Below are 14,181 nucleotides of genomic sequence, written 5' to 3'. Positions count from 1 at the left end.
CTGAAGAAATGCATAAATACATTGTTAGAGTCCATGACCCTATTGGTGATGGCAACTGCAGTTATAGAGCTTTCTGCATTGTATTAGAAAGAAGTCAAGAAGATTGGTCACAGATGAGAAAGGAGGACTTGTACCAAGAGCTTATTGACAACCTCCCCCTTTATTGTACTTTTTGATCCACAAATGAGGTTGTTTATGGGATGAAAGAAATCCTACATGAAGAAGGTTACGCACCCTTAAATAAGTGGATGAGCATGCCATTTGCTGGATACCTATTTGCTTCAAGATTTAATGTTGTCCTCCTTCATTTAGGAGCTCGTTAATGCTTCCTTATCATGTCGCTGAGAACCAAAGCAAATCCTGAAAGAGTGACCCAAGTGTTGGGTAGTGCACATATTGGTGGAAATCATTTTGTCAATGTTGAACTTGTTGAAGATTGTCCGGTTCCTCCAGTAATGTGCCAATAGCTTAAAGCTCGATATGATATTACTGAAAGTTGGAATTTGGCCTTGACAGCAAGGCAATTGCAATTTATGGCATTGAACATTTCCAATTTAATATGGGAAAACGAGGCCGTTGAAGACCCAACGATACATGTTATCTACTAAGTTGTTTGTATGTTGTCGATATGATATTTTGATGTAATTTGATATTTTGATGTCATTTGGAACAAGTGTAATTTGATTTTATTTTTATGTTATTTGGAAATAATGTTAGTGCTTTTATTTGATTTGATTTGGAAATCGAGTGATCGACTAAGTTGATTCGGACGGCAATCGAGTGATTTGGAAATCGAGCGATCAACTAAGTGATATTTTGATGTAATTTGATATTTTTATGTAATTTGGAACAAGTGTAATTTGATTTGATTTTTATGTTATTTGGAAATAATGTTAGGGCATTTATTTGATTTGATTTGAAAATCGAGTGATTGACTAAGTTGATTCGGACGACAATCGAGTGATTTGAAAATCGAGCGATTGACTAAGTTGATACGGACGGCAATCGAGTGATTTGGAAATCGAGTAATCGACTAAGTTGATTTGGATGGCAATCGAGTGATCGACTAGTTGATTCGGACGGCAATCGAGTGATTTGAAATAATGTTCGTATGTTGTCAATAATGACCGGAACGACATGGTCAAGTCGTTTGGCTTTTATACCAAACGATATGGCTGGGTCGTTTGGGCTTAAAGGCAAATGATCTGCCGAAGTCGTTTGGCCTTTATACCAAACGATGTGGCTGGGTCGTTTGGGATTAAAGTCAAACGATCTGCCGAAGTCATTTGGTATAAAGGGCAAACGATCTGACGAGGTCGTTTGGCCTTTATACCAAACGATGTGGTTGGGTCGTTTGGACAAAAAAAATTTGAAAGTTCATTTCGTTTTTACAACATTTTCATATTCATCAAATTCCACTTAATCATCATTCAAAATCAAGATTCCACTTAATCAAACATCATTCAAACAAATTACATCCATCAAACATCATATTCATCCATTCAAACATCAAACATCCATTCAAACATTATATTCATCCATTCGTTCCAAATCAAATAATCCATCCATTCGAAGTTAACAAAGTTACAAACCCTAAACTGAAACAAATTACATCCATCAAACTAAAACTAAAACTAAAACAAAGTTAACAAAATTTCAAATAATCCATCCATCAAACAAATTACAAACCCTAAACTAAAACAAATCATGAACTATAACGCCCACCACTATACTTGCACCTAGTCTAGTTGTATGCCCATTCGAAAGAGGACCTTGCTTCTTCTAGCATATTATTCCCAGCCAATTATAGACCTCTCTCTAGCAAACGACTGGTTTCATCGATAACGTCGTTATGTCGAAAAAAGGGAAATCAAGATAAGTTACCAATCTAATGCAAAAAATAACAGTTATAGAAACTTAATTAAAAATCACAATACTTACAATCGGTGAACAGTTAGATAGTGTCTCTAGGGAGGGATGAATAGGAAGACGCTCAGGGTTCACCAAAACTACATGAGAATTCCTCGCATACCAAGTCATGTAGTTTTAATGACACTCCCATGGATAAGACGAGATAGGTCCTTGATTGCAGGGTTGGATCACGGGATTCTGCCATGACTCCCAGTAAAGTGGCCCAATATTGGTCCAGTTCACCTTATACCCGCGTCCTGCCACACTTCTTGTTCTCTAATTTGGTATTGGAGGATCTATAGGTACAAGTTGTACGTAACCCAACTGATGCACCACCCTTGCGACAGCGTAAAGCTCGACAATGTTGAAAAAACATAGCAATCCCTCAAAAAATGTAATGTCATTGATCGGGTTTGTATCTCTGACATTTTTGTAGGGATGCCAATCAACTTGAAAAAAAATCAAATGTGTCATTAACAACTCCAATGATCAATTACTAAAAAAAATATAAACAAACTTAAATACTTAAACTTAAATACTTACATTGAAATAATTCAAATCATCAAGTATCGCTCGATAATACTGCAATGCATGCGTTGTATCATAATAGTATGGAGTGACTACTGTGTGTCTATGAGCACGTGGTTGAGACAAGGTATAGTTGAAGTTTGGGACTGCTCTGAGTACCAAAAAATACTCATAGATCCACGCCTTGATATACACAAATAGTTAACATATTGATAGAGTAATAAAATTAACATTAAAAAAAATAAACTCTAAAATACTCAAGTTTTACCTGTAGAAGAGTCATATAGCCTGTAACCCCTTTCACCTTCACACATGTGGTAGCCCCAAGACCTCTATACAAAAACACCAAAATTGTTGCACCCCATGCATACTCTTCTATCTCACTGAATTTCAATAACGGCCTCAGATAACATATAGGCACTCCAGTCCTAGACTTGTCAGTAAAAATGACACATCCAAAGAAAAATAGGATAAAAGCTCTGACAGCCTGTTGGACCTCCTGGAAACTCGAGGCCTTCTCCACCACCTTCCCAGCAGCGTCACATATGGGGCTATCATGAACCTTGTTCACAAAATGCTTATGGATGAATTCTAGCCTTACTTTTGAAGTGAACCTACTAGATTCCATCTCTGCCCTAATCAAATCAATAGGGATCCCCAGAGCAATATGTAGGAGATTTACCGATTGTTGTAAGTTCAGCTCACTGTCCCCTTGTACCGCTCTTTCTCTAACTGTGACTCCACAGATTTGGACAACATCGTCCAAAGTCACAGTCATCTCCCCAACTGGCATATAGAAGGTGTTGGTCTCCGGATGCCATCTCTCCACAAACGCAGAGATCAATGGTGGATCCATATGCTCGTGATAACCTTCCACAAGATCAAACAACCCAGTCCTTCTCAACTGTTGGGCAAATCTCGAAGACCTTTCACATTCATTCTTGAAATCCCATTGGGATAACTTCGCTAAGTGCGAAACACACTTCAACGCTCCATGATCCTCCTGAAACAACCGAGCACGCATTAGATATATATGAACAGAAACAAAAGATTTTGTAAAAGAAAATCAAAGTACCCAAGAAAAACAAAATATTACCCTTCTCTCCCAAACATCACGAGTGACATGCACCACATAGTCATACAACAACTCTGACTCATACGGGCCTCCCTCATACACTCCTCTTTGAAACTCCAAATCATCATTGGATTTTCTTACGAAATCCAATACCGGAGGTGCTTCATCCACTGGTGGTACGTCTTCTACCACATATTCTTCCACATCATCATCCTGCTCATCCTCCTCCTCATCCCCCTCCTCATCACCCTCCTCATCACTCTCCTCTTCCACTATACTCTTCCCTTTGTCTATATTTACATCTAAACCTATATTGTCATCACTATCTACACTATCTTCACTCGATGAATCAACCTTAGGAACCTCTTTTTCCAAATGGTCCCCTCTACGCGCTAATGCCGTTAAGCCCTCTGCCTTTTGTCTCTTTCTTCCAACTGCGTCACCACTAGAGGAACCGCCACCAAAAAATTTCTTCACACCCTTGAATGTAGTTTTCGCTACATTCTTCACATTCTTTGATCGAGGACCCATCGCTACAAAGAAAAATAAAATAAGTATTAGTAAACCATATTTAAATAAACCATATTTAAAGAAACAATGTACAAAGAAAAACACTAGAAAAGGGAGATCATCCCAGTCGTAAAACTAATATACTTATAAGCTTGTGATAAAACATAAAAATGATTAAGTTTACCTATGAAATGAACGATAAAACTCAAAACGTAAGTAAACTATAACTTAATATGTGCCTATATTATCAAAGATTTCTACTCTCAATCATATGAGATATAGTGGAGTAAAATAATTCGTTCCACTCCTAGTCCTTCTGCATGCTGTGTTTTCTAGTCTAATTACTCTACTTTAAGTCTAATGAGAGATTTACGAAATGGCAACTAGACTACGATGCAACTACCCACAAGATGCAACTAGTCGACTATTAGAACAACTATGAGAATGCTACGTCGATTCTATGATAAGGAGTTAGAGGGGGATTGATTCCACCTTAATTCGACTTAATCCTACTAACATTTAATCGTAAGTAATCCGAATTGAATCTTGTGAGAACAATCAACTGGGTTACTCCTAATCCCTAATTACACATGGCATTTCTACCAATTCATAACTAGCATGTGAACGATTACACCCATTCTCATGGTCAACTAATCATTTCTATAGTGGAAAGGAAATTACAATGACTCTACGATAATCGGAATTAAGCTTTCATCAAGGCTTCTCAACCCCCTCAAATGGAGGTTTAGCCGAGAATCATCACGCTATCATTCCCAATGGAATTCAAACAAGACATGATATAAAGATTTGAACTTTGCTTATTTAAACTCAATTGGAAACTAATCATGCAAGAATTAATTGAAACTAATAATGACAAGTAATTGAATCTAAGAATTGAAACTAAACAATTAATGGAAATGAAACTAGATTATCAAGAACACTATTTTATTAATCTAATGAATAATAAAATAATGATTCAAATACTAAATTAATAATCTACTTTGTTCTAAAGTAATTAATTAAACATGAAACTAGATCTAAAACAAGATATGAAAAACTAATTAATGGAGGCTAACTAATCTAGGTTTAACTATCTACCATTAACAAAGAGTCAAGCTCTTGTTTTTATACTTTCAGATCCAAAAATCGTGCATGGGCTTGAAGCCATGTTTTGGGCCAGAGAATCAAGCCCAAAACCCAATTCTTTCATTCCAAAAAGGCCTCTTCAGCTGCAGTTGGTTTCAACAGACTTTTCGTCCACTTCTGCTCCTCTGATTGGGTCAAGTCTTAGACCATTGGAAAGTTCTTTCCGAGCCGGTCGTTTTGACATAAGGTAGGCCCAATTCCAAGGTCTGAGTCCAAAGATACGGCCTTCGGAAGTTCTGCTGACTTTGAGTGTTGTTTCTGCCCGCGACGACTTTTTAGCTTTTGACCGGGCTTTAGAAAGGCTTTGTCTTCTTGAATCTTGGCCTTTAATCACAAAACTCCTTAGCAACCGACATTTGCTCCTTTATCTCGCTAAAGTGGCACATTTCTGCACATAATAGACTTTGAAGCCTGAAATACATAAAAACACGTAATCAGTATTAACTCTTAATTATTACTCACATAATTGGTCTAAAAGTATGACTGTTATAGGGTTAAAACTACAGTTTTGGGCTCTTATCAGCTTGCTATGATAACTCTAAGTATATATGAAGAAATAGAATGAGGCATTACGCTATCCAAATTCTATCGAATTTTGGGCAGAGTTTCCTTTGTTTGGTCAACGTTTCGTATACTTAAACCTGTTATAACCTGGAAATCAATAATGACATCCTTCCAACAACCATATGTACATATAACCTAACTTTTACACGACAGTGAAAATGTATATATATACAAGACTGTTTCTATATGAACTGTTATTTATGTACATCAAGTATCAATGAAGCAATCATCTAGTCTTAGTGTAGTGTTTGACATTATCAAAACAGAAGACAAGTTTGGTGCCCCGTGTCCCACTGTGACCTGCAGATTACGGGTTCAAGTTGCAGAAACAACCTCTCCACTTGTACAATTGACTACATACCCTACCCATAATTTGAACAGTCGGAGCCTCATGTACTGCCTCAACTGTTTTTGACATACAAAACTGTAATACATGTCCCTCTGAATTTCTCTAAAAAATTTGCTCGCTTGAACAAAAGGACATTTTAGATAGAGAAGTGTTATTGCATATTTTCCTTCAATTGTTTAAAAAAAAAATCCATACTTTCGCCATATAGCAGCCTCTGCTACATTCATTCATCTCGTAACGATGACCAAATTTTCAAGAGAAATTCAATAGGAATTCTAGTGAAAAAAAAGAGTTGTTTACTTCTACCAATGTACTTGAGACACAATTGGGGCTTCTCACCTATAATGCTTTACCGCTTCAGTTTTGTTCCCCTGTATCCAGACCTTAAGCAAGTACTCGTAAAAGTTGCATGTGATCAAGGTCATTACTCATTAGTCAAGACTCAAGAACATAAGCAGTATGAAAGGTGAGTAACAGAATGTACAAAAACACTAATCATAAAATAGTAAAAGTATCTTCTCTTATAACATCAGGCCCTAAAGGAAAATACTAGGTATGAAAGATGAGCACTATGAAAGTTTAGCAACAAGATGTAAAGCAACTCATTTTTTAATTTTCAAACGGGGCCCTAAAGATGTAGACTATATTTTGTTGGCTCTAATATATCTTACAACTCTTTTTCTTAAGCTCTCTTCATGATCTTACAGCTCTTTTTCTTAGAAATAATTACTTCATTGGCGAAGTTCCTAGTGGTTTTAGTTCATTAGAAGCTGTAGATTTGTCGTCGAATTTGATTAATGGATATTTACCGAAGAATTTCAGTAGAGAGAGTCTTAACTACTTGAATTTTTCTTATAACAAGATCAGTGGAGACATTCCAATTGAATTCGCCAAGAAAATTCCAGCAAATGCTACACTTGATCTCTCATTCAATACTCTCCGGGGGAAGTTCCCGAAACTAGTCTTTTTCTCTCTCGGATAACTGAACATCTTGTTGGAAATCCAGATCTTTGTGGAAAACCTCTTAAGAATTCATGTTTAAACTCCTCGGTTGTTCCAAATGCAACAACCGATACTACTTCTTCATTTGCGCTATTACTCCTATATCAACTACTTCTCCTCCCGCTATCATTTGCGATCACGAAAACCATTGATTCTTCCCCTACTACAGATTCACCAGGAACCGGATCATCATCGAATGGTTATGACCAAGGTGGCCAAAGTGGTCTAAGGCCTGCAGCAATAGTGGGAATTATAGTTGGAGACTTAGCTGGAATTGGGATATTCTCAATCATTTTTCTCTATGTTTATCAAGCAAAGAAGAAGAAAAGGACTGAAACTAGCACTATGGGAATGACAGAGTTCAAACTGAAAGAGCAGCAAATGGGAAACAAAATCGAAACAATCCCATCACCAATAAAGTGGAATACTCGGGATCATGAAATATGTACAAGTGTACAACATCACTTGGAATATGGTTCTTGCAGCAGAATATAGGCTTAAATAAGGTCATAAAGAAAGGGAGGAAGTAAAAGCTCATGAACTATAAAGAAACCCAACTACTTCTTCTTAACACAAAGATTCAAACATCATAATATCATAAACAAAGAAACAAAAGGCAGAAACATAATCGTAAGCAGTGGCGGAGTTATGTGCAGGCCAGCAGTGGCAGAGCTATATACATCATAACGCAATCCCATCTTAACTACACAACAATGCATTTGGGCGCCACTAAAACGATTACACAACAAAATGCAATCTATTCATTTGGGGGGGAGGGGCTTCATGACAGAACTTATAAGCTATTAGGTAGTTGGAAAGGCGTACAAATAGTTCTCAATTGAACTAACGAGGTATGTGTAAAATCATCCTAGTATTACTATTTGGTACTACTGTACTAGATAAGTGTTAATGTATTATGTTGTATTCACTCTTTGATTAATGTTTACTTGTGGACACTAAGCATTGTGAGTATCTAGCTTCAGTAGTACCCCCTCAACAAAAAATGATCAACTGCCATTAACCTAAGATTAGCCTTTCCTTGACTCAACTTAATCACATACTCCATAAATCCAATCTGATCCTCCAACTCCATTTCTCTAACAACTTCCATTATCGACTCCACAGCCGCAGCCCGAGGTTCTGACCTCTCAGGAGCTCTACTAACCAAATACCTAGGAAGATACATAATAACCTTCCTAATAGAAACATTCCCTTTAGCCACAACAATCATCTGTTCCTTTACAAACCTTAACGCACACGTCCTAGCTTGTTATTTCAACAAAAGAATGGAAGGCGTTAACGCCTTCAACACTTGAACACCTGTATCAGTCTCATTACCATGTTCACGTCTTAACACTCCACTCAATATCTTATATAGTCCTAATCCAATACACATCACATTATATAACCCCCATTTTACAATCATACTACATCAATGAATGTCTAAAATAACTTCCTCATATCTAAACATAATATATATTTTCTATCCCAGAGCGCAATGTATATAAATCAAGTTTGAAAATTAAGAAGAACCAACCTGAATTTTAGAGCAATTGAAGAACTCGCAATGAGAATACTTCACTAAAACTGAATTGGATTGTCTCCCAACTTGCAAAAGCTTCAATGACCACGTCGAAGGGTCAATTTTGCGACTGTTTATGGATTGTTTCAATTGAACTGAAACTGAAACTGAACTGTTTCAATTGGATTGTTTATGGATTGTTTCAATTGGATCATCGAAGGGTTCAATTGGATTGTTTCAATTTCGCGATTGTTTATGGACTGGATTGCTTCAATTCGCGAAATTGATTTTGGGTTTTTTTTGTTAGGGTTTCGCGATAATTTTGGCAACGTCGAAGGGTTTTGCGCGAGAGAGATGACCGGTTAGAATAGGTTTCCCAGTTTCGCGATTTGGTGGGGGGGGGGGGTGTACTGGGCTTTTGTTTGGGCTTTGTTGTTTGGGTTTGGGCTGGAGGCTGCCCAATCTAATTGTTGTGGTGCCCAATACAGGACCCTTAATAAATTGATGATAATGGATTAAGTTAGGATACGATAAAAAAAGAAGCATATAAAAAGTGCAGTGTGGTAAGATACGCACCTTATTATTTTAATTGATTCATAGATGTTCCTATTTTTTGAAATATTTTTGTTTGTCTTGAGAAATTGCAATCTTTTCGATATGAAAATAAATGGTTGAAAAGCAGATTTTGGCTTTAATCTCCCTGCTACTTAAATGGTTGCACAAAAACCCCCTCTAACCGAACACATGCAGAAAACTTCCCTATTATTTAAAACATAACATTAAAGCCAAAACAGACCAAAATACCCCTGTAAAAACCAGGCTGACGTCATCAATCTTTACTTATAATTTCGGCTTAAGGACAAACCAGGCTGACGTCATCCTATGTAAATTTGTATTTACATATGACAATATAAAATTACACAGTCTTCTTAACCTATTTAAATTTAAATTTTCATATGAAATTTTTTTTCATAAGAAAATTTAAATTTATATTTACATATGAAAATTCATATTTACATAACCTGTGTCACCTATCAGATGTCAGAAAAAATGTCTATGAAATTTCATATTTGCATATGTAAATTTGTATGCACATATGTAACTTCATATTTGCATATGTAAATTCATATTTCCATAACCCACGTCACCTTATTAGAACTCAAATGTCAAAAAAAACGTATATAAAAATTCAGTGACTGTAAATATAGTTTTACAAAATGTGTATATATAACATCAAAATGAGCAATCAATGGAGCAGCGCCACCAAGGCCAGCCGGACGACGAGAAAGAGGAGCTTGAACAGGTTCTACAGTTGGTAGAATTTCAGGGTTCCTATTTAAACCAGAATCACGCAATTCCCCAATTGAAGGAGACTCTTCTTTCTTTTGTTTATCCTAAATTTCCAAAGACGGGCTCCTTGACCACATCGACTACTAGAGCCTTCATCAATGTTCACACCGGCGTCGGGGAACATGTAAGTTACGAGAATCTTTTTCTTCGATTCAGCTACATCCCGAAGTATCGTCGTCCATTCTTAATTTCTCTCTTTGTCTCTTCATCGTGAGAAAAAAGAGATAGCATTGGTTTCATTTTCTGTTTCTAGTCGAGTCCGAATCTCTTCCTTAACAAAGGTATCCACATGAGCGGCAGATCGTCTCGGTTCACAACTCTGGTCACTTTCGGAGATCTTCTCTCTAGACTCAATCCTTCGAAAGAGACAATATCATCGAACCAACATTGTCAAGATCGAAGAATTCACAAGTATAGTGGCTTCTCTTCTAATTCCAACCTAGAACCCCCATTTCCAGTCTCTCCATGCACACCCACCGTACAACTACCATTTCTCGAGGGCATCTTGAGGAAAGGATCGTCCACCGATTCATCTTCTTCCGGAGAAGCAACTTCACCAAAAAGGGTCTTGCTGAAATTAGAAGATTTAGCAATAATAAAGAACTTTCTCTACCAATTCCAACTTTTTCAAACCCCCATTATCAGACTTCTCATGAACAACAGCATCACATCTCCCATTCGACTCTATTTCAGCACTAACCAATGGAAATGTTTCTCCATCAACAATCAAAATAGAAGCTTCATTCTCCTCTGCTTCCAAATTACATACCACACCATCCGGTGACTCCTCCTCATCAAGCCGGACTTCATTTCTATCGTCGTCATCAACAACCCCAACCTCAATCCCATTTCCAGACTCCCCATGAACATCACCAATCCCGCTTGACTCTATTTCATCATCAGTAACCGACTTTGTCTCCCCATCCACCGTCATAACAGATACTTCATTTCCATCATCTTGTTCTTCTTCTTCCCCATTAGAAACCACCACCTCATCCGGCAATTCCTCTAGCACCACCACCACCACCACCTCCTCCTTCACATCCACAACTCTCTCGATAGGCAAATTCCAATCCTCAAGGTCTGTCTCAATAGCTTCTTCAAACTTCTCTACCTCTTCACCACTAACTTCCCCATTCCCAATATTACTAACTTCGTCACTAGCCTCCTCAAAAACATCATCTACTTCCAAATCCTTCTTCTCATGAAACACTTTACCAACATCATCCACCAATTTCAACTTCAAATCTTCTTCTAAAGAAGAAGAAACAGTTTCCTCCTCTTTCTTATCATCATCAACATCATGAAACACTTGAACAATGTTATCTACTAATTTAACCTCCGAAACAACCGCACCGTCTGCTGTTTTCGTTTCGAAATTCTCCACCCCATTTTCCATCACTCTTCAAAACCCCTAACATAAGAATTAGCCCAATTAACAATAGTCAATTAACAACTTTCACTTAATTTCAATAACAATAAAACATTACATAGATCTAAATAAATCATATTTTTTAAATCACAATTAAAGCTAAACAATTAACTAATGGAAATGGATATTAAAATTGAGACAAAGTTCACTAACCTGCTGTGGTGTGAGAGAGAGAGAAAGAGAGAGTTAAATGAATGAGAGAGTTGAAAAAGGAGGTGTTTACTGTTTATTTATTTTTTCCTCTAGAATCTCTTCAGCGTCTAACCTTCTTTCGTCAATTGAGAAACAAAGGAAGTCAAATCATGTTATCCAAGCAGATGAATCGGTGTTTTTCTCAATTGAGAAACAAAAGAGGTCAAATCGTGTTATCCAGATGAATCGGTGTTCTTCTTGGTTGAAATTACGATGAATATGGAAAAAGGGTAAAACGGGTAATAAAATAAAATAAGAAATAGAAATCGAACTGGAATTTCGCTTATATTGGAAAGCAAGGAGTTTATGTGATATGGGCCGATAAATAGGGAGGTTATGTGATATGGACCGATACATCCGGATTAAAACCAAGGGGCTGAGCCCCATATCTTGGGTTGAAAAGGGTGATTGACGTATATGATCAACTACAAAGTAGGCCCGTGCATACGCACCGGATCTTTTGAAAATATGTTCAACAATCATAAATTCATAACTATATACATATAGAAATTTTCTAACAAATCGTGATTCCCATTTTAGTCGCTAACCTATTGTAATTTCATAACAAATCGTTTTAATTAAGTTTTAAAAACCCGTTTTAATTTTCTAACAAATTGTTTTAATTAAGTTTTATAAACCTATTTTTTAACCCCGTTTTAATAGTTGACTTCATTTAGAAATATGATTTTCGTTTTAATAGGAAAATAATTTTCGTTTTAATTAGATATGCTATATTTTTCCTTTTCAATAGGGAAGGAATTTCCGTTTTAATAGGAAAAATATTCTCATTTTAATTAGAAGTGTCAGAATTTCTTTTTTCTAATAGAGGAGTAATTTCTGTTTTAATAGGAAATTGATTCCCATTTTAATTAGAAGTATATAATAAATAGAAAAGGAATTCCCATTTTAATAGGAGATGATGATATTGAATTTTAATAGAACTCGAAAAATACCCTTTGTGGGAGCTTTAATATTAAGATATAGATTAGCTATTATCTGCAGTGAAGATCAAGCAACTGGAAGTTTTGGTAAATCTTATATAGATTTAGACACATAACCAAATTTATCATTACACCGGATTTGTCAAGATATTCCATATGTTCAAAATTGCATACATAATTTAATTAAGTTTTGTATATATATTGAGCATTTGAGCCATTACTAATTTATTTTCTTCAAACTACAGTTTTCTAATTTTAAATAAAAAATTAAGTCATAAATACCTTAATCTTCAATTCCTTAAATCTTGAAAGTTTTTCAATATCTTAATTTTATATAAAAAAGAAATACTTTAAAGTTTTCATTATATATTGTATTGATTCTAACTCCACATTCTGATAAAAGAAATTGATACACTGCAATAACATGATAAATAAAAATTATTTTATTGATATGAGAAGGCCTATTTTTCACTTTGGCTTAGGGCCCTAAAATATCTTGAGCCGCCCCTGTCCTTATTGCATCGAGTAAGTACACGTACGATAGAAATTACATCCTACTTAGACTAGCTAGGTTGTATTATTCTCCCTTAGCAAACACCTCAATTTACATACTAGTGTATGGTAATTACATTCATTCAACCACAAGTTACAAACACCTATGTCCCTTTAAAGGTAAAGACTATATTTCACTCTCTGTATGTGTGTGTCAATTGTTTTTGTATAAAGTTTGCCAAAATTTATATGGATTTTATTTTTTATTTTTGCTTGTCATGTGTAGGGGAAGTGTGTCTTTGGTCATGTTAGTAATAGTAGTAGAGTTGTACTTTAGTGGCAGTGTGGAAGGATAGAAAAACTACGAATCACAGCACGAAGCATAAGAGCATTAAGGTGTTGGAGTTATCTCTCACATGAGGAGAGAAAGAAGTTCTGTTTGTGTGAAGAAGTGGCGTGCTTCAGATTGGTCTTTGCCCAAAGCGCCCATCATGTGAACAACTTACAAGATACATTGAGGGGGCTTCGACATTGGCCTTGCTTTCAAGTGGCGCCGGCGCCATGCCTATTTTCGGCAGAATTCTATTTTTTGTGAAACCACGAGTTTGCAATATATGTTGGGGTTTTTGGCAAAACCTAACACACAAAAAAAAGGCAACACAAGAGAGAGAAAACCCAATCTTAAAAGCAATCAAGATTGAGAGATAACCTTTACAGAGAGACAAGCCTGTAAAGAGAGATGAGTGATCTAGTAAGGTGAGAAACTGAAAGGAGTGATTGCAATCTTCCTTCCCACTTTATAAAAAAATTAGCTCTTGTGGAAGTAGGCATCATTGGCCGAACCACGGTATATCTTTGTGTTGTGGTATGTTTGTTCTTCTCTTTACATTATTATCTGTTTTTAATAGTTGTTCAGTTTTTAGATTTACCCCCTATCAAGTTTGCTAAAATGACTTCGCCCCCCCCCCCCCATTTTCACAGCATGACCAAGTCAACCACGTTTGACTATGATCCCACAGTTTGGGCGTGATGAAATGTCCTTACTACCCTTTCTAATTCAAAATTACTCAACTACCCCTTGACTCTCTCAAAACCGATCTGTTTGCAAATGACACGTGTCACCATCCGTGAGTTTAATCGGACGACACAAAATATTTTGCAAATAAG

The 14,181-nt window shown here is 36.3% G+C and overlaps 1 protein-coding gene across 1 annotated transcript; it reads right to left on the bottom strand.

The window, feature by feature from the left end:
* Positions 1-10,533: 10,533 nt before the first annotated feature.
* Positions 10,534-11,633, bottom strand: LOC147509428 (uncharacterized). Its single transcript, XM_086599215.1, has 2 exons — positions 11,543-11,633; positions 10,534-11,371 (listed from the first exon to the last, which is right to left on the bottom strand). The coding sequence occupies exon 2, from the start codon at positions 11,354-11,356 to the stop codon at positions 10,544-10,546; it is 813 nt and encodes a 270-aa protein (XP_086455341.1). The 5' UTR covers positions 11,357-11,371; positions 11,543-11,633; the 3' UTR covers positions 10,534-10,543.
* Positions 11,634-14,181: the final 2,548 nt, after the last annotated feature.

Source organism: Coptis chinensis, chromosome 3 (assembly GCF_015680905.1).
Source record: "Coptis chinensis isolate HL-2020 chromosome 3, ASM1568090v1, whole genome shotgun sequence".
Taxonomy (NCBI): Eukaryota; Viridiplantae; Streptophyta; class Magnoliopsida; order Ranunculales; family Ranunculaceae; genus Coptis; species Coptis chinensis.
This window is presented reverse-complemented; position numbering and strand designations above follow the sequence as displayed.

Coding starts and splice junctions, on each gene's coding strand:
- LOC147509428 (XM_086599215.1), bottom strand. CDS start 11,356: ATGGAAAATGGGGTGGAGAATTTCGAAACGAAAACAGCAGACGGTGCG.